At 38.4% G+C, this 21,926-nt stretch overlaps 1 protein-coding gene across 1 annotated transcript; it reads left to right on the top strand.

Moving 5' to 3' along the window:
- The first annotated feature begins 994 nt into the window (after positions 1-994).
- gigyf1b (GRB10 interacting GYF protein 1b) lies at positions 995-21,485 on the top strand. The gene is made up of 26 exons (XM_067434214.1): positions 995-1,272; positions 2,926-3,401; positions 3,514-3,577; positions 6,004-6,133; positions 6,244-6,339; positions 6,465-6,579; positions 7,064-7,166; positions 9,066-9,262; positions 9,338-9,555; positions 9,673-9,778; positions 9,974-10,129; positions 10,242-10,369; positions 10,450-10,681; positions 10,780-10,946; positions 12,766-12,863; positions 12,952-13,049; positions 13,138-13,211; positions 15,132-15,266; positions 15,355-15,555; positions 15,705-15,880; positions 15,970-16,127; positions 16,220-16,383; positions 17,572-17,616; positions 17,752-17,863; positions 18,221-20,626; positions 20,704-21,485. Exons 3-25 carry the CDS (start codon positions 3,543-3,545, stop codon positions 18,268-18,270), a joined length of 2,994 nt encoding a protein of 997 aa, XP_067290315.1. The 5' UTR covers positions 995-1,272; positions 2,926-3,401; positions 3,514-3,542; the 3' UTR covers positions 18,271-20,626; positions 20,704-21,485.
- The last annotated feature ends 441 nt before the right edge of the window (positions 21,486-21,926 follow it).

Raw genomic sequence — 21,926 nt, 5'->3', positions numbered from 1 at the left:
TTTATCCTGTCTAACATTTTCTTAAGAAAAAACAACAACAAAATGGATCTGATTTTGATACGAAATGTTCCTTTTGTCAAAATAACTGATACTATTCTTCAGTTCCAGTATCTTCTTCTTCTTCTTCTTCTTCTTCTTCTTCTTCTTCTTCTTCTTCTTCTTCTTCTTTTTCTTTTTGGTCATGCAGGTATAGGCCTACTTTTCAGCTCAGGAAAGATGTCAGTTTGTTTAACTCAAGTAGCCTTCTATCTTACAAGGTTTTTCAATTAATTCCATTGCCTGCTTTATAATAAACCATTCTCTTTATATGCCTATTTTATATTCATATGTGTAGGCTAAATTTTCAAATTGTTAACATATTTTTGTTGTATTACAAGAGATAAAACATTATTTAGCCTACTTTTAATTTGACTCTTGCTCAGCAAAAAACGATCAAAATATGTACAATTTGCACTGCCTACAATTTTCTTTACTATCTTCAATGTGTAATCCTTATTAATTTGTGTAATGCCATCGTTCAATTTTTCTTCCTTTTTTAGTTGTTACCTGTAAACTGAATGTTCTTAAAAAATATTGTTTGTAAAAGTATTAGTTATTATTGACTAGTAAGAGCAGTATGCATGAATTCTGCAGTTCATTTTTAAAGGAACATAGCTTAAACGCGATCGTCATATCAAAAAAGCATAAACATCCCACATTTTTCAAATTAATTTCCCTCTATAATGTTGTTATTTAAAGTTGTCTGTTTACCCTAACCGTAGTTTTACAAATATAAAACGTCATAATGTACAACAAAAGCCATGACGAAAAATAATAGTATTAATGATTAGAAAAAATAATAATAATTTAACATACACAACCCAGTGACTTTGCAGCCCGCTAGCAGTGGATGGCAGTAATGCGCCATTTTAGTTTTCTATCCGCCGTCAATCAAAGAGAAGAAGAAGAAACTTGTGGTTCATTGGGTGAATTTCTCATGTGGTTCATGTCCAACAGCCATTTTTCTAAAACACAAACAACAAGACGACCGAGCGAGACAGAAAACTCATTGCGACCGTTGGAGATACGGGGGAAAATAGATATTCAATTCAACATCGAAACTAACACAAGACAAGTGATCAGAACGGAAACATACAAGGGCAAACCATCGGTTTTTGCGGAGCACGTACGTGCAAAAGGAGTGAGTTCTTTAAAGAAGATCCAACTCTGGAGAAAAAACAGTGGCTGGCTAGTTTAACGTTAGCCTAGCTGGCCAGCAGGCTCGCAGAAAAGGTGCGTGCTAAAACATTTTCAACTTCTCAATGAGTAGCGTGCTTTGTGCATTGGTGGGTGAAAGCACATTTTAATGGTAAAAACACATCCATGTTGTTAGAGCTAATCGCAATGTATCAGATGGTTCAAGGGCTCGGAGTGGAGCAATGAAGGCCTGCAAGCGAGGGCGAGCATATTTGAGACGTTACCGCTGCGTTTCCTGCGCTTGGTCTTCTTAAAACGTCTCAGACTTATTTCGCTGGTTATACACAGATTACTTATAACCTTTACTAGGAAGCGTCTCAACCGTGTTTGTTGTGTAAGAGCGCGGCGAGTGTTTTCTCGCATTGAGCGGGACTGTTGCTTGTGGAGTTATGATTGTAGTTTGAAAAGTTCTCATTGAAGGCTTATGGATGTTGAGCTTTAACCCGCGTTTTGTTGTTTAGTCCCGTTTTCTCTTATGGAAAATGAAAATTTAATTCATTTAATCCCATCAGTAAAAGTTCTCAGCTATACAGAAAGTGCAGACTTGCTTGATTTTATGTGCACATTTTTTACCTCGTCTAAATAGTTTTTACACCAGAGTTGTTTAATTTCTGTTGCTCTTCTTAAATATGTGCACGATAAATGTACTTAAAACAGCAAACACTTCCGTATTTGTTCCGTATAATAACTTTTGTAGTGTCTAAGTTACTACTAAAGTTTATAAATAAGTCATGGTAATAATATTTGTCGGTGGTCATTTGAGCAGAGGGAAAACTCAGTAACGCTGGCACACATTCTAGAATTGTAGATTTTGTTGTTAAAATAAGTTAAACAAAGAAAAAGGAGAATGTCTTTGTGTCATTGCTGTCAAAATAGCCTGTAAAATTATTGTTTGTATTTATTTTGTCTTTTTGTATGCATGTTTGTTTGTGTGTATATATAAACTTTTTATTTTTATTTTTTATAAATGTTCTGACTAATCCAAGCTTTAGAATGGCAGCTTAATGTTTGAAAACCCCAGAAAAGTGCATCCATTCATTGTAAAAGTAATCCACATGGCTCCGGGGGATTAACTAAGGCCTTTGAAGCAAATCAATGTTTGTGTAAGAAAAATATTCATATTTAAAGGAACTGTATGTAAGAAATGTATTTCAGTTAATCATAAAATGGCCCTGATATGTCCCTAGACATTAAGAAATCAAATTCAAATACTTATATTACTGACAACAGTAGTCCAGGCAGGATATTGTCATTTAAAAGTTGTTGTTGCAGCCCTCAACTGATGTTGATGTTGACATGTTGTGTTTTGGCCTGGAGCTCTGCCCTCAACCTATCTACCAATCACAAAGTCAGTAGTGTTTGGGCATCCGGGTTGCCAGATCTGCTCTAGTTACCACACAGCTGCAGCTACAAAAGTTCCTGCTGGATTCTGCAGATTTTCAAAATTAGTTTTTAAATGTAAAAAATTCCATGTGTTCTGTCCATTAACATTAGGCCATAACTTCATACATTTAATATGATGTGCAACAGTCCACTGCAACTTGTCATTGCTTGAACTTTAATGTAAACTTCCAAAAAGTTAATCTGAATAAAAATATCCTGGTTCTGTCTTTAAGCAAGCATGTAGTGTGTGCTTTGCGTGATTTTTATGGTCACAATAAGCGGTCCGTTTTTGTTCTTTCTCTGCAGGTGTGAGGAGTTGGGAGCTGAAGGCTTGCCTATGTAAAACAAAATTCAGAATATAAATAAGAGATCAAGAATTGAGAGGAGAGTTACCCAGCAATAGTTAGTTACGGCATTACAAATTGCCCTGTACGTTTTTTCCAACAGCAGTCGCTGTTATTTATGCTGCCACAAATTCTTAATCATAGAGTGTTTTTCTCTCTGAAGTGTTTTCAATTTGCTGAATCTTTATTTTTTAAAGATCTGAAGTTACTGGCACATTTGTGTGGTGTGCCATCTTTTGGAGCTCTTGTATCTGGCTAGATATTCATCAGCCTTTATTTCCCTAAAACTGGCAGCTATTATAATATTGATACAGAGTTTAAAATTACCAAGTCCACCTCAGCACACAGAACCACCGTACAGGTTCTGACAGGTTCCACCTCATTCCTGTCCCCCTCCCCGTTCATCCTGGTCCTTTACAGTCCTGTTCTTTGGACAAGGTAAGCATTTATGCTTCTTGTATTGTTTTTAATAATAATAACATCTCATATTTTGTCATATCAATGGTTCTCAGAAACCTCAGTTTTGTTTTGCTTTCTCATTTAATAACAGAAACCTTGAGCCCTCTGGACACACAGAATATGACTGCTGAGACACTTAACTTCGGTCCAGAATGGTAATATATGCAGATCAGATGGTATAACTTCAAATGAATATGCTTTTTCTTGCAGTCTCCATTTATGGAAATGAACTCTTATCTATACAATCAGTTTCTAGCCCTCTAACCAGTAACTCGTCAAAACCAATGTTTACTTGCGTTTGGCACTTGCCGAATGTTTTTGCACTTTTTGGCAGTATGAGCCCCGGTGCTAAATTATGACAGAACGCATTATCGATAAGCTCTGATGCTATCAGTTCTGCTGTCAGGACTGGAACAATGAAGAAAATACATTTTATTATCGCTACATCCACCTCAATTGTGAATTCTATATTGCCAGCCGTTTCTATGAGCAATAATATTAAACCATGTGTTACGTTGTTGCCAGTCGAAAACCAGAAGAGAGAGAGAGAGCAAAGCGGAGACATGACAGTCCCTGCTTAATGAGTGACGATGACCAACAAAAGCTTAGTCTGGGGTTACACTTTAGGACTGTGATATTAATCTAATTGTATTTTTGATTATGGTTGCCAATTATAAATAAATGATGAGGTAAAACTATTAAAAACTTGCCGGGTTTCATATTGCACTACTCCCTTCACACCTTTATTTGTGCAATGGTTCCCCATAACCCCAATTTTAATGCCAGAATCAGCACAATATCGGTGATTATTGTAAGATGCTGTCTACTGTTGCTAAATTTCAGGTCGTGTTTGTTAATAAATGGATAGAGCTATTAAAAGCACAATAATCTGCACATGAGTTTCCAACTACTAGGCGGCTTATGCGTGTATGCTTTGAAACCAACCAAAACTTGCATATTATAAATGTCTAAACCATCAAATACACAACAAATAGCCTATGTCAAAATGACCGCTTGGAGAGTATTCATTAAACACAGTTTATGTCTTTAATGGGCTTTAATAGTTGGGAGAACATATTAGATCTGCATTTAGTCTTAAAGGGGCAGTGTCTAATAAACCCTGACGATTGTGTCATTAATGTGAATCAAACAACCGAAGGCGAAGAGAAAGATACTCGCAATTTTAAAAAGCATGAATCTATAAATCTGTACAGTGAAAACTATAGTGTTATTTTATATTTGATTACTTTATTAGATGTCTTTTGTAGACCATTACCTGAACAGTATTGTTAGACCTTCCTGAGGTTAAAGCGCTGTATTTTATTTGTATCTTTGTTTTATTGTACATTTATTGTATTTATTTGAACATTTGTTTGTAGCCTACTTTGTTTCTTTGCTCTTATCGTATGCATAAAACACAAAAAAAAGATGTTTGGTTTATATTTGTTTTGTTTAAACATTGCTGTTTATTTTGCTATAGATATTTTTCATTATCAGATTATAAAGCAAATGTTAATTATGTTCTTAATTTAAATTCTGTTTAAATTAAGAACACTGTTAAAGTATTGGTAAGAGTAGTAATACTGTTAAAATCTTAACGATACCCATCCCTAGGAGTAATTCACTTTAAAGTGAAAATTACCCCATGATTTACTCACTCTCAAACCATACTAGGTCTATATGACTTTCTTCTTTCTGATGAGCACAATAGCTATATTAATCAATACCCTGGCACTTTCACTCCACACTGGGGGTTAATAAAGGCCTTCTGAAGTATATTGATGAAGTTTGTGTAAAAAAATCCATATTTAAATCTTTATAAAGTAAAATATCTAGCTTCCACCAGACCACCTTACGTATTCAACTTGCGCAGTAAGTGTAACGCCTCTCGCAGCTCAAAACACTTACGTCTGACGTAATGTGTCGCGGCAGTTACGCTTTTTCCTTAAGTTAAATACGGAAGGCAGTCTGGCAGAGCAAGATATTTTACTTTTATAAAGTTTTAGATATGGATATTTTTCTTGCAAAACCCCATCGATTCATTTCAGAAGGCCTTTCTTAACCCACTGGAGCCATGTGGAATAGGTTTATGATGGATGGATGCAATTTGAGCTTCAAACTCATTGGCCCTGTTCAGTGCCATTATAAAGCTGAAGTGTCAGGGTATTCATTAAAATAACTCGGATTGTTCATCAGAAAGAAGAAAGTGTTATACCCATAGGATAGCTTGAGGGTGAGTAAATCATGGAGTAATTTTTAAAAGTGAATTACTCCTTAAAAAACACTTAATGTGTTGGATAATCTGATTTTCCCTCTTATTTGCATAGTGTGCTATACATTTATGAACTGCCACATTCTGGTGTGGGTGAATTTTTTTTTTCTGTCTTACTTCCCCTATAAGTGTCAGCAGGAGGAAACAGATGTTTCCCTTTTCTGTGTAATTTATGATCTCTGTTTTAAATTTCGATAATAATAATGAAAAATAAATCTCTCATCTCATTTTCTGCTTATACACTATTGAATCCAGAATAATGTTTAAATGAGTGATGAAAATAGTCACGACAGTGTCTGCTTTCTTCAGGCTCCGTGCACTATCCAGAGGGGGGAGTGTGACGTCCCCTCCCCCTTCCCCTGCAATGCCAAAGTCCAAGTTGGCCGACTACCGCTATGGCCGCGAGGAGATGTTAGCACTTTATGTCAAAGATAACAAGGTAAAGGAGGCACACAGGTCGACTGTATAACTAAAGATTTTAGTCATTGTAATAGTCAATAAATGTTTTGCCATCACATACTTAACTTGAGATTTCGTTTGCGTCTTAAGATCCCTGAGGACATGCAGGATAAGGAGTTTGCTGCTATCCTGCAGGATGAGCCTCAGCAGCCGTTGGCCTTGGTGCCCCTGACTGAGGAGGAGCAGGTGAGTCACTCATGCGTCTTGTAATTGTCTAATTTCATCCATTTATTTTTTGGATGACATGAGTAATATTGTTCATTGTAAATATGTAATGTTAAAATTTTCATTTAAATTCTCTCACCTTTCAGAGAAACTTCTCCATGTCTGTGAACAGTGTGGCTGTGCTAAGGCTTATGGGTAAAGGAGGTGGAGCTGTACCAACAGGTGTAGCTAGAGGGCGTGGAAGCACTCGTGGAGGTCGAGGTGGGTTGTGACCATTGGTGTGAGTTTGTTTAGCTGATGCGGCGAGTGCGTTTGAAAATGGCACCAAAAAATAAATTCAAATTCTGTTTTGCAAGTGCAGAAATATTACATGATTGCTTTATTAAATCATTTCTGTATGGACATGAGTGTAAAATGAATTCGATTTTTTTTGTGTGTGTGTCTGTTTGTGTGTAACTACAGTGAAGATCGTCTTTCCAGCTACATAAGTTTCTGCATCTTTTTTTTGTGTGAAAATAATTACAAAGAAATGTCAAGGTCACATTCCACCTCTTCCCAAGAAATGTATTATATAATATATAATATTTTTAATAAAAATGGTTAAATACTATATAATACATTTTGTATGTATATTTCATTGTAATGTGTATAAATGTGTATTTAATGTGATTTATATTATATAATATATTGCAAATTGAATAATATTTAAAAATCCTTTTTTAATAATCTATTTGTTTTTCTGTAGGGAGAGGCAGAGGAGAGGGCGGATTCTACCAAAGAAGTGTGGATGAAGAGGTCGGGTTTGGCAGAGGACGAGAGATGCACCGCAGCCAGAGCTGGGATGACAGGTGGGTTTTACAGTAATTTGTACATTTGTAAGCGTAATATACAATGCATGTTGTTATCTAATCTATCAAAATGTTTATTAGGTGTGTAACGTTTCAAAACGTTCGGGAAGAAAACTAAACAATGTTTTACTGACCAAATTGCGTCTCTTAAATCAATTAAATCATAATTAAAAGTTTCTTAAAAGTGGGGTAAGCGATATGAAATCACCCAAAACAAACACCAATGCTCACTCTCTAATCCTATCAATCCCTCAATCATCCTGCTCCAAATCGTTCTTGAACACCGATCAGTGACATGCAAGGCACTGAATAAGGGCGCTAAACACTGCAGTCATCAGCCTACACGACTCACTATCTGGCCTACATTACACACGCAATGCAAGAGTGGATGTAGATTTATCGTAGCAGAAGTGCAACAAAATGCTTCACAAAAAAAGCGAAGATGATGAACGAATGACAGCTAAAGGAAGCGTAAGATTGTGGCCAAAACTGGTACTGCAATCACTTTCAAATTACTGTAGAGCAGTGTATTCCAACCCCCTTTAGCAGTTTTTGCCATTTCCAGGCCTCGTATTTTAACCTGGCCTGAGCACATCTATACATGCCAATATTTAGTCATAGCGCCACCTACTGACAACAGGCAATGCCTTGTTTTACATTGTGAATAACTCCTTGTAGAGATTTAACCAGATCAACATCATATTTTGTCAGTCTACTCTTAAGGCCTTAGCGATTGTTAAATTGTGATACTCTTGAGTCTTTTCAGAAGGCCATGTCTGTGGCGGCCTGACAAAATCTGATGTTTCGCCATGAAACGGAAAGCTGTTTGTCCGGTCTATCACCAGACCAAGCTCAATTTAAAATTGAACATTGGTCTGGGGAGTCTGCTCTGTATTTTCTACTGCACGTGAGGCGTGATAAACAAGCATACATTTAACGACTCTGTATGCAATTGAATATTCTTTCAATCAGATCACAAGAGGTGTGATCAACAGGCAATCAAACTGTCCTCATGTTAAACCCGCCAATAGCACACCAGGTGAATAAGCCAGTCTGTGATTGGTTCCCACAAAAGTGTAACTGAAGCAGTAGAAATGAATATACAGGTTTCCAGACCAAATCACTGTCAGATCAGGCTGGGTTTACCCAGTCAAGGAAGCTGTTTGATAAGAGTCCTGTTGCCTGTTGCACAAAGCTTGTTTCAGTTGTTTCCCAGGTAAGTTTGAGCAAACTCTGTTTTTTTGGGCTCAAGAAGATGGATTGGTTTTTAGCAGTGTTTATCACCATGGTAACTTATTCTGCACGGCTAACCTGCTCTGGAGCAGGTTTTGTTCTGGGTTAGAGATCACAAACCCAGGCTGGACCAATCAGCAGCAAGTAAAGCCACAATAAAGCCACACCCCCTGTATCTCTCGTTCCAAATTAAAGCAGTTTATAATGAAAAAACTTTAGAAATAAAATTGTGGTGCTAATTCTTTAAATTTTCTAAAATCTTTCGGTGCTAATTATTTATTAAATTTGTATTATATGAATTGTAATCACTTTGAATTAATATAATATATTATAATATTATAATATAATATAAGAATATTATAATATAATATAAGACCATAGACTGGTTAATAAACATTAACCTTTAATTAATGTTTATTCTGTAAAGATATCGCGTTCCATGCTGCCGCTTGGACTGAGCATCAAAGCAACATTTTCAATACACCATGAGGGTACCACGGTACATACGGTGGTTGCTATGTGGTTCTTCAGTTCAAGTTTAAATATCGTTGCACCCCTAATGTTTATAAAATGCATTATAAACCTTAAACATTGATGTAGAAACTGAGTAAGTGCGAGATATTCATGTCCTCTTGTGCTGATCATTTAGTATAATTGCTGTTTTAGAGGTGAGCGGCGCTTTGAGAAGCCCGTGAGGCGTGGTGACGGTGGGCGTGGTGGGTTTGAGGATGGCGGAGCAGGAGGAAGGAAGGACTATGCACGCTCAGACAGCGATAACTGGCGTACTCTCAGAGAGGAGCAGGAGGAAGAGGAAGGGGCAGAACCTGGAGGAAGCTGGAGAATTGCCGGAGGTCGTCGTGAAGGTACGTTTGCCTTTATCTAAATATTAAAGTTCTTTTATTTCTTCTCTTTTTTAACTTGTCTTCTCACCCATCTAGACGGAGGTCCTCGTTCAGCAGGTTGGCGGGATCATGTTAGTGGGGAAGGCCGCCGTAGGAAGTTTGACTTTGACTTCCGAGATGGAGAAGGAGGAAGGAGAAGGGCTGGAAGTGAGGGAGGAGAGGAAGATCGAGACGGCCTGCCTGAGTGGTGCACTGATGAAGAAGAGGGGGAGATGGGAACCTTTGATTCTTCTGGAGCCTTCATGTGCATCAAGGTATGCTTTTGTTTTGGAGAGTCACTTCAAAGTGTTTCAATTAAGTTTAAGATGTATTTTTGCACATGTCTGTTAAGTAAGTAAAAAATATATGAAATGGTTTATTTGAACCTTCAGAAAAGCTCCAGAGATGCAATCCCTGAAGACCAGGAACTGGAATTTGAGGCTCTGGAGGATGAAGAAGAGTCTAGTCAGGAGAAGACAGACAGCCCTGCTGATAAACGTAAGACCTTATATTTTAGAAACTCATTTGATTCGATTCTGTGTCTGGCACGTTTATCAGGAAGTGGCGGTTGCCCTCTGTTTTGAATCATCTGACCAAGATTAGCATTTAACCATTAGCGTCTTCCTTTTTCATGCTGAAATGTTTTCTCACTTTTTTTTTACAGTTTCCTAAATTTGTCTCTTCTTATTTTAGCAGAAGAATGTGAGCCAACAGCTGTGTGTGATGGAGACAGGAAGTCGACGTCTCCTAATGCTGTGTGTGCTCCTCCTCCTCTGCACCCTTCAGAGCAAGAGACTCCCAAACCTATAGCCCCTCCTCCCTCCAAACCTGCACCCCAGCCAACTGAAGGTATTCTTTCCTGTCTCTTGCATTCACTCTGTTACTGTTTTTGAATTCACTCTGTCACTTTTGTTTCAAGAACTTGCTATGCAACACATTAACCCTGCTGTTGTTCTTATAGATGCACCTCCAGCACATGGCACCACACCTCAGACGCAGAGCTCCTCTCCTCCCTCAACCGTTGGTACTGCCCTTCCAACAGTAGGGGGAGACACAGAGGAGGAAGATGGCATGAAGCACCTTCAGCAGGTCAGTGTGTGTTTGCTCATTTTTGTTGCTCTCCATTCTTATGACAGAAGCTCAATGTAAAAAAGATCTGTCTTTTAAAGGAGGCTGAGAAGATGGTAGCGTCTCTGCAAGACACATCCCTTGAAGAGGAATGTTTCACTCAAGCTCTTCAGGAGAGCCACATCAATATGGCACACACTCACACACACCCGAATACCCACACCCACTCTCACTCCTCCTCACACACTCTCCCGCACTCTGCCAGCGCTCTGCCTCTGTCCCACGAATCCGCAATGAAGTGGTTCTACAAAGACCCTCAAGGGGAGATTCAAGGTAATGTTCACTACCACATCATTGATCATAAGTGGCGGTTGTTTGTGTTTTTTTTTGCAGCGTAAAATGTTGAGCTGCCATGGATGTCTCTCTTTCAGGTCCATTCACTACAGTGGAGATGTGTGAGTGGTTTCAAGCGGGTTATTTCGCCATGAACCTGCTGGTCAAACGTGGCTGTGATGAGGGATTTCAGCCCTTGGGTGAAGTTATCAAGATGTGGGGACGTGTGCCTTTCTCTCCTGGTCCCTCCCCTCCCCCGCTTCTGGTAAGGAATAGCGAATTGTTTACAAAAAGGTTTCATGAACCTATAAACCATGCGTTATCAATAAGCCACTCAGGGCTTTGTTACAAAGGTTTTACCATTTTTAACCCTGTAAAGCTGACATATGAAATCATAGTTTGAATTAATTGGTTTTTTTTTTTGTGTTTTTTTTTTTTTAAATAAAACAGTTTATTGAACCTTTATTGGACCAACAAAATCAGAAAAAAGTTATCATGTTGTTTTTTGAGCATCCTATTTAATGCATCAGGATTTTATTGCTCATTTAGTAAGGTATAGAAGAATATGCATCTCAGACTCGAGGAGGGGAAAAAAACATTTGGAAATTGGTTCAGTTGCTGATATTTATGTGACCAAAAAATAAGATGAAATTAAGATTGCTTGTAATGTTAATCAATGAGATCATTATAACAGACTATATGTAAATATCATTGCGGGAAGCAAAACAAATAATGCAATGATGATTGAGAGATGCTTACATTTTAACATAATTTTTTTTTACTTAAAAAAAAAGTTGAATGGATGATCAAGTAGACCTAAGGTGATTCACTTCAGTAAATGTCCATCTTAAAATAATATAGATAAAGTTTTCATTAAAAAGACAAGTATACCATGATCAAAAGGTGGACATTTTTAGAATGATGTTAAATGCTAAAAATGTATAATTTGATCATTTATTAACATCGAAATCTGTGTATTAAAGGAACACTCCACTTTTTCGAAAATAGGCTCTTTTTCTTTTTGGCGCTATAACCTTGTGGGCAGTGCTCTGACATATCTTGATACTGTAATGGCCAGTGGTGGAACGGGTACTGAAAAAGCATACTCAAGTAGAAGTACTGTTACTTGTCAAAAAAATGTAGTTCTTGTAGAGTAAAAGTACCTGTCCTAAATACTAAACAAAGTAGGAGTAAAAAGTAGCCCCTATAAAAGTACTCACGAGTAGTGAGTATTATGCTATGAATGTTATTCCACCTTATACCCTGCAAATTAAAAATGTAGCTTACTTTTTTATTGATGATTCTCAGTAAGAACAACAACAAAAAAACCCATCAGATCACCAACAGTATTTCAGTCTTTGACTATTTTTTATTTTTGACTGCTAGCACTAAAAATACACATGTAATATTTTAGAAAGCAACCAATAATCTGGTAACATTTATGACAACCATTCTGTAGAGGTTTTCTTGCGGTTAATTAAAAAAGGTTGCAAAAGCTGTACCTTAACAATTTTACGTTGAAAAAAAAAGACGCAATCATTGTAGGCCTACTGCTTTAATTTCAATGGATGTTTTCTCTGTAAAAGAATACACTTACCAAATCAGAATTGAGTAACTCACAATTTTCACTTTGGCGATTTATTCAGAAATAAATGTGATTTAAATATAAATCAGATGTTTTTTGAAAGTTATTTGCTATATACATGGACCACATTTTTAAATCTCCACATTACGTTAAAATATGCACTTCAATATGCCGACAGAAAGCAGGTTAATGCGTTTACATGTAAACCAAATCTAAACAAAAATCTAGCTGTGATGATCGGTTAATGCCTAATGCACTTTGAAGCCTGGCAAACAATCAAGCTGAATTAATATTTAGCTAATTTAGTATTTATAATTCATTACTTTACACCACTGGTAATGGGTAACCCAATTTGGTTCCCATCTCAAGGTTCCTTTCCGATCTCATACTTCTGTCCTTCATCATCATAGCCTTGCTGTTCTCCACTATCCAAAAAAAGGTTAAAATATTAAAGTTGGATAGAAAAACAGACTAAAAACTTGTACTTCTGTTGCTTTAGGGGAACATGGACCAGGAGGTGTTGAAGAAACAATTGGAACAAGCTGCTACTGCAGCCCTGTACCAACAACTTCAGTTGAGATTTCAGCACATAAACAGGTATCAACCCCATGCGATTAATGCATCAGCTGACTAGGTATATGCATGTGTTTTGGGTTTATGATTGTGAGTCATGTGTTTGTTTCAGGTGTGGGGAGACTGGGATGCCTGCGATGAACAGGTCCATGTCAGTGCCAGACACCGGGCCCTTGTGGGACATGCCTACCTCAGTCTCTCAGCAGTCAGGTACTACAAGCTGCATTGATGCTTTGTAATGGCCACTTTATTTAGTGAAGTCCTATTGTTCATACCATTGGCTTTTCTGTCTTTTTAGGTGGCGAGACCAGTCTGTGGGACTTAACCATGAGTAACTCCGCTCAGGGTCCAACTCTTGAACATTTGCAGAAAGTAGGCCACTTATATACTCTTGCCATTCAACATTTGCTGTAGTAAAGTGGTCTGTCCTGTTAAAGTTTACTGGTCTTGTTTTGGTCAAGGGTTCAATGTTGACTAAAGCCCAAATTATTACTTCAGTTTTGACTTGAATGCTTGGCAAATGCATACAACCGAGCACATAACCTGGACCTTGTCTATTTCACCATTATGACTGATAAAATACCTTTGTGTTAGTGCTGTCAATTGATAGAAAATAAAACTATAGCACATTTTTCTGTAACTAAGCATGATTAATCACGCCTAACATTCAAGTTCTTAATATTTTATATTGTTTCACATTTACAGTGAGCAGTGAGTGATTTTTCTCTTATTCTTTTGACTTTCTCAACTTTTTATGTTCATTTAATTCTTTAACTCTGTAAGACTGCTTATGAGGATACTCAGCGAAAGCATTTTGGTATAATTTTGTGTGTTTTTGTCTCTTCAAGTGCGAAAGACAAATCAATGCTGTACTGGCACACGGTCTAAAGCGGCTTTCTGTGCCCATGAGTCGTGTCACACAGACAGGAGATTCACAGATAGTGTGCCAGTACCACACAGAGTTCTCTTTTGTGTCTTGTGCTTAAATTTTTTAAAAGCATTTGCATGAATACAACTTTTGATCACACACCCCAGGTTTTTCAGACAAGGCTTAAGCTAGTCTCAGAATAAAATGCATGTTTGATCTGTAATTATTGACTTGTTAATCTTGTTCTCACATATCTTAAAACATGTCAGTGCCAATGTTTTTTCTCAAGATGCACACATGTAATTCATTCTAAGGAACATTTATAAAAGCTACTTAAATATCCTAATTGATTTAAGGCCATAGCTTAATTTAAGCTCTGTCTGTGAAACTAGACCATAATGTAACTAGTCAAAGGACGATGGAAAAAAACAGATGCTGTGGTAATTTGTTCAACTGAAAAATCACAAAATTAATGTTATGTTTGATAGCCCTAATTTGCACACTTTAAACTAGAGTTGTGAATGTCTCTTAACCAACTTGCCAGCAGGTTGTTGCTGTTCTTGTTTCATCATCCTATTTATTTGGACCATTTTCAACTGTGATGACATTTATGTAACATGCACTGTACACCACAGGTTGCACAACACCGATTTCTCCTAGTCAGTTAGTTGTCAAAACGATACCCAAATTAAGTACTTGTGGTTTGTGTTAATGTTTTAGAAAAAGGCGAAAATAATGTCAAAAAGTGTTTATTAATTAACAGCCCAATTTTTGCAACTATTTTATCTTAAATGTATTGTAAAACATTATTATAGCAGGTTTAATTTTTATTTTACATGGGCAAAATAACCAGTTCTAAATAGACGCGCAACATTATAACCTTAATAGCTGCACCTCTGACATCGAACATGTGCATACATATATTAATACATTTGAATTTTAAGTTAGCCTAGGGGTGTTATACAGCATTATATACATTAGCATCCTCATATACAATTGAACATGTCTTAAACAGTAATAACAGTAACAGATCTATTCTCGCAACACTTAGATCTATATTTGACAAAAACCAAAAAATAATATAGTCTCTTCACTGTCATTGTCCTCCTGCCACATACTTTTTGTTGCAGTTACGAGCCGGCTCGCTGGATTGCGAGGGGAAAAACAAACTTGTCGACGTAAAGTTGTGGTTATTGCACACTCGAGTTCTTGATGGCTTCTGACAATGTCGACTAGAGTTGGAAGTAGTCGACTACCATACTAGTTTAATGCAAGATCTCCTGTATACATAACCCTAGCTTTGGTGTAAAAAGCAGGACTGTGACTTTATGACTTGCTCATTTAGCTGATTACATTTCATGTTGAATGTGTAAACTTCACTCATATTGCCCTTTTGTTAATTGAGTGTACCGCCCATGTGTTAGATCCAGCAGGAGAGGCGTGAAGCTGAACTCAGGGTGAAGCGGGAAGAAGAGGAGAGAAAACGGAGGGAGGAAAAGCGCCGGCAGCAGGAGGAACAGAAGAGGAGAGATGAGGAGGAGCTTTATAGACGAAAACAGGTGAGTGTCCCCTCACGCGCTGAGCCACATCTGTTGCACTATGAAAGGTTTAAGATTTCTAACACATTTGTATGTTTGTGTTTTATAGCAGTGCCGTCAGCAGCAGGAGTTGATCATGAAATTTCTGCAGCAGAGCCAGCAGCAGAGTGTGTCGGGGGGCGCAGGGTGGAGCGGAAGCCAGGCAGGAGCTCTCTCTCTGGGCAAAGGTTCCGGAAAGAGCATGGGACTCCTGGAGATGGAGGCAGAGAGACTTCTCAAACAGCAGCAGCAGAGAGTGCAGCAGCAAAGGGTAAAAACATCTTGACAGTGGAAATCTGTTTTAAAATACATCTAAATGGCTGGCAAATAGTATGAGGTGTTTAGTTTTTTGTAATGTTGGGAATGTCTTCCTTGTATTAGTTCTTCTGCTTTAACTCTCTTTATGCTTGTTTTGATCAGCATGGAGGTTTGACAATGGGCCAGTGGAATGATACTGGGATGTGGTCAGGAGCTAGTATGGAAGGAAAGGTCGGAGGCGGAAACCCTGCTATGGGTATGTGGGACGAGGCCATGAAGAACCAGTCCAGCCATCGCAACATTGGCCTGAAGAACAGCCGCAGCAGTCCCTCTCTCAGGTACACAAATTTGCACTCACACAACTTACCTCTCCATTTAAACCTGTTTTTACATGCAGTTTTAACCCAAAATGTGTCTGTGTTCTCAGTGATCAGTACATGCTGAATCGGCGTAAGCGTACTGATGATGAGGAGAGGCTTCTGAAGCTTCTTCAGGGGATGAAACCTCAGGACGGTTTCACCACTTGGTGTGAACAAATGCTCCATGCTCTTAACACTTCTGCAAATAATTCCTCTTCACTAGATGGTAATAGTCACAGTTGTTTTTTTGCTTCTCTTTCTGCTCTCTACTCCAAGAGGAACTAAAATTAGCATTGTTATGCTTATTTCTGTCTGTAGTGCCCACTATTGTGGCATATCTGAAGGAGGTGGAGTCTCCTTATGAAGTACATGACTTTATCCGCATTTATCTGGGCGATACCATTGAAGCCAAAGAGTTTGCCAAGCAGTTCCTGGAGCGCCGTGCCAAACAGAAAGCAAACCACCAGAGACAACAGCAGCAGGTTTCTGAATGTCAATTATTCTTTTGTCTTTCTCGTTGTTAAGAATTTTTTATGCATGCAATGGTCTTAAAGGGTTAGGTCACCCAAAAATGAAAATTAGCCTATGATTTACTCACCCTCAAGTCATCCTAGGTGTATATGACATTCTTCTTTCAAACGAGCACAGTCAGAGTAAAAAAAGAAAAAAAGACAAGCGTTTTCTTTTTTGAAGTCCATAAAAGTGCATATATCCATCATAAAAGATATTCAAACAGCTCTGGGGGGTTAATAAAGGCATTTAGAAGCAAAGTGATGCACTGGTGAGAAAAATATCCATATGTAAAACTCTTACATTCTGCGTCATATATCACGTCAGCGGTTATTCTTTTGGTCTAAGTCATAAATTGCCAGCACAATTTTGCTATAAATTTAACGTTTTAAATATGTATATTTTTCTTATACAAACACATCATGTCACTTCAGAAGGCATTTATTAACCCCCCAGAGCCATGAGGAACACTTTTATGATTGATAGATGCTAGGGCTAAACGAGGAATCACAATGAAGATGAAATAACGTTTATCGTGATTTGGCTCATTGCGATTTTGAAAACGTAAAGGCTGGGCTTTTATTTTTGCTGTTTGTCAGTGCAGGATGGCTGTGTGATCAGTAGTAAATGTTGCTCCATCTGAAATCACTGAGTTTGAGTTGCTTATAATGTGCATTTGAAAAAGCATCACGCATCAAACATCTTTCCAAACATGAGAAGCATTTAGTCATGTTTAAAGTGTTCTAGTCTTCTGTTTATTCAGGTCACCGATAGTATGATGTTCATAGGCATTATCTGGAATGATGTGCGCTACTGTACTTCTGTGGCACATATTTGGAGTACCTTGCGTGAGAGCTGATTGCAGGCGTGCTTCACTGAGAAGCTGCGCATTAAATAATCGCAGCCTTTGCCAAAGTGCAGTTTAATTGCAATTTATCGTGCAGCCCTAATAGGTGTACTTTTATGGACTTCAAAACAAATCAGCCATTCACTGCCATTATAAAGCTTGGAAGAGCCAGGATATGTTTTCTATATAACTCTGATTGTATTCATCTGAAAGAAGAATTTCAAAAACACCTAGGATGACTTGGTAAGTAAATCATGCAGTAATTTTCATTTTTGGGTAAACTATCCCTTTAATGTACTGAAAATTTCCACAGCTGTCCAAGGAAGTCTCTGGATTGAACATGAACTTCCCCCTGCAGGTAGACATGCCATTCAATTATTTTCAATATTAAGATATCATGATATCAGTAATTATTTTCATACATCTAAATGTATAACTTGCCCTTTGCCGTGTCCATTGTTGCATTTCAAAGTCTTCTGGTTATTCTCCTTAGTCAATGTTCCAGGCAGCTCACATGAGTAAGGGCGGCAGTGTGTATGACACTCAGGGAGGAAAAACGAAGAAAAAGCCTAGCATGATGCTCCACTCTGACCCCAGTATCCTCGGTTAGTGGGCATGCTTTCATAAACACTCACACACCCCTGCTAGGTTACGTTCAGCTTTACCCATCAGCTTGCATACATTACCCAGAATAACCCTAGGAACTACTGTTGTTTTAATCTGCGCTCTGGCTCCTAGTCAAATTCTTGCTGTCTGGGTCATAGTGAGATCTTCATCTAGAGAGGAGGATCTGTTTACTGATGTTCTTATTGAAAAGCGTTTTCTACCCTGCTTCAAGGGGAAAAAAAGTTCAAGGAATGTTTATGAATTAGTCATTAGTATATTCCCAGATGGGAAATTTCTTGTAGAAAGTGAGCCCTCTGACCTCTCAACCTCTGTTCTCCTGTTTCCCACCTCCGCAGGCTACTCATTCCTGGGGAATGGTGAGCTGGAGCAGGTGGAGGATTACTGACCCAACCCGTCTACTTGAGTTTACCTGAGGCCTTAAACCTGGAGCAAATCAGCAGAGGAATGTGCACTGCTCAGTGAGGGAAGGGGTGGGACAATATTTGTCCACGCCCCCTCTCTTTCTCTTTCTCCCTCCTTCTCTCACTCTGCACTGTGAGAGGAGCAGAAGGAGGTTGTTGGGAGGTTAGGTGTGAAGAGGAGTTACTCTTCCGCCTCCCTTCAGTATAGCACCTTACCTAAACCATTGCACTTTAATGTTTTCATATTTGAAAGAGTTTTGTCCTTTTTTTACAATGCAAAATGTGTGAATATATTGTTGCATATATTATGTGTAGAATATTTGTATGAGTACATACGAGAGGTAGGAACAGAGTGGTTTCCGCCGTATCGAACACGGAGGTTGAGAAACGTTCTTAGGGGAGATTTGAGTCGAGCATCTCTCCTAACAGACAAACACTGTTGTATTTTTATGTTCATGGTAAAGCTATAAAAATATGAATTTGAAAACTTGAAGATTTGCACTTGTTTAACAAAAAAAGAAAAAGGAAAAAAAAAATTAGGATAGTTATGAGGATTCTTGCGAGCGTTTGCTAGTGTAATTGAGATGAAGTCTGCACAATTTTTATTGCTTACCAACCTGTATAAAACAAATGCCATGCTTTTATTCTGTTCAACACAATTTTTGTACTTCATTGAGCATGTGTGCTGAAGTGTGTGTGTGTGTGTGTGTGTAAATGGACAGAAGAAGTTTGTGCTTTTTTTCTACATAGGCTCTTAAAGAGGCTGATAGGACAGTCAAGCATTGCGTTTTTTTTACCCTTCAGTGTTTCAAAGCATGACTGAGGTGCTGTTTGACCCGTTTGGCTCTGTTCTAAGAGGGCAACCGGGGTCTCTGGGTTTGTTTTGTGTATACATGTAAGCTCCTGTTGTCTGTCCACAAACTATACTTACATTACATCTCTTCCCCTATCACTCATTCTCTGTCCACGATGTGAACTATTGCCTTCTGTCCAGAAAGTGTGTGCGTGTGTGTGTTTGTGGATTCTGTTGGCTGGTGTTTTGAGGCAGTCATGAGGGCGCTGTGATCCTGTATGTCAGTTGTTACTTTTTCGTTGCTGTTGAAAAAGAATGATTGAATTATTTTTTTATTGTTCTATACAAAGTATTCGAACTTTATCAGTTGGAGCACTTTCTAGGCTGCTACCTTGTATTTTTTGAATAATGTTTTAATTTGTTAGTTTTTTTTTTTTTTGCCTCATGAGGATGTTGTATTATGAATGAATGTATTTCAAAAGAAACAATGTATACCAGTGCATCTGACAACAAGGCTTGAGTGTCTCGGAGCAAAATGGGACACGCCTCACCATTCGGAATATGCCTATTATCTGAGGTCAGATTCTGGGAAGCGCATGGCCTGTACTGAGCTTACGGTCTCCGGCTGGTGCTCTTCCAGAACACTCACATCACCCGGAGATGGAACTGCCGTCTCTCCATCTTGTTACTTGCGCTCTTTATACAGGGCCATTGAGAGCCAAGGATTTGCAATGTGTAGCCGTACATTTTTTTTTTCTTTCTTTGAAAGACAAAATCTATCTCCCCCTTCCCCTCCCCCAGTACATGGGTTTTGGGATCGAAATACGTGATGTTTTGCATCAAATGTGTATTCACCTGAATAGGAAGAGACTGAGGATCAGAACAGAAGATGATTGCGGATACTTGATCTGTAGAAAAGAAGATTCCGGCTTTAAACGTATTTCACACTGTTCTGACTGGATTATATTTTTGTAAAAAAAAATAAAAGACAAAGACTAAAAACAAGCACGGAGAGGATATCAGCACTAACTCATGCCATCCTGGAGTACGGAAAGGAGTGGCAACCAGCTGCATTGTGCTACACAGAGGCAGGGAATGTGCGGATCCATTTCATCCACACACAAAAGGGATGGAGTTTTCTGCATCCTTTGAGCTGCAATCCCCACTGCTCTCTGCAACACTATCAAATGAAGGAAAGTCCTACAGCATTTGAAAATACGTGTTCAGTTTGAATGTTAGATTTTAAAAAACCCTTTATGCCTTTTTGAGAAGATTACTGTGTGGAGAAACCGCAGATTCTCACATCTATCAATCATTTCTTCAAAAACTCTTCCCTGCTGCGGGTTGAGGAGTCTAGATGTGATGAATATTTGGAGAGGAGACGGACTGAAGCATGCTCCTCGTTTCTTCACTTGAACTAAATCTCAAGGACAGACTTGTCATGATTGTCTGTTAATACAATGAGAAATTGAAACAACTTTTACAGCAATTGTTGACATGCGGAGTTAATGGATGCAAGTTGAAACAACTGAACTGCAGCGAAGCAGGTAAGACGTGACAGGCCAAGAATGAAAACGATTTACTCATTGTGCTTGTGCTTTAATCCTGGTTTTCTGTTTTTCAGTTCTTAAAGGATAGACGTAAACCCGGCTTGGGCCATCACACGCACCAGTACACATCTTATGATGTCGTTGAACTGAATTAAGCAAGAGACTACCACTCTCTCTTCTTTCTTCTCTTGTCTTTCACTTCCTCTCTCTTTCGTCCTCCCAAAGAATGGGACCCACAGACAGACTTGATGTGTACATGCGTGAGGAGAGACTTTGTGTAGAAAGACATTTGAACATTCTTCCATCTTGCTCCCGGGTGAGATGTGGACTGAATACCCTGTAAATAATGTAAATGATTTTGGTCCCGGTTTGAATTCTGTCCATCATTTTGGGTGTTTCACATGCCTTAATTGTACAAAATAGAACTGCCCTGGTTGATATTAACGTAACACTTATTACTAGAAAAAAACAGCACAGGCTATATCTACACCACTCAGTCATCTAAAGTAATCTGAGCCTTGCTGAGGATGTTTCCCCTACATTGACTTCACTCATACCAGACTGTGGGATATTTCCACAGTGTTTTCTATGTATTGTTGGTATGTTAATGTTCAAGTGATTAACTACAACTATTGACATGTACAGATAAAGGTTGATGATGAACTTTGGTACATGCTGAAATCTAAAAAACAAATTGTAAAAGTTAAAAAAGAGGTTGTTTGCCTTTCATTATCAGTTCAGCATTGAAAATGTTTTGAGTTTTAAATTAGGTGGGTACGTACAGAACATGGGGGTTAGTTTTTCTTTGAGAAGATCAAAATATGTTAAACAGAAAATAAAAATTTTAAACATTAAAGTTTCTGTCATTATTTTGTCATAGGTTTAGACTATAGACTATACTCTGGCCCTCGAGAGCCACATTCCTGCAGAGTTTAGTTTTAACTCTAATGTAACACACAAGTGTGTAACCAAGGGATGAATCCAGAATGGCCCCCCTAAACCCGATCACTGTGAATGAAAACGAGCGAGGGAATTCAGAAAGCTGTTGCGTGTACATCGGCTGTAGTTACTGTGGTGCACTGTGGGCTAGAATGAATGCAATTGATAACTTCGGACACGTTCGAACAAATAATGCCCTATTTGAGGGTGGAGGGGGAGGTTTAGGAAAGAACCCAGGTATTCAGGCTTTCTAGAAAGTTACAGGCAGGTGTGTTTGATCATGTTTGGAGCTAAACGTTGCAGCAAAGTGGACCTCGAGCCCCAGAGTTGAGAACCTTTTGTTTAGACCAGGGGTAGG

The sequence above is a fragment of the Pseudorasbora parva genome, chromosome 23, assembly GCF_024679245.1.
Source record: "Pseudorasbora parva isolate DD20220531a chromosome 23, ASM2467924v1, whole genome shotgun sequence".
In the NCBI taxonomy this organism is placed as follows: domain Eukaryota; kingdom Metazoa; phylum Chordata; class Actinopteri; order Cypriniformes; family Gobionidae; genus Pseudorasbora; species Pseudorasbora parva.
Note: the sequence above shows the minus strand (reverse complement) of the source record. Positions and strands in the feature narration are given on the sequence as shown.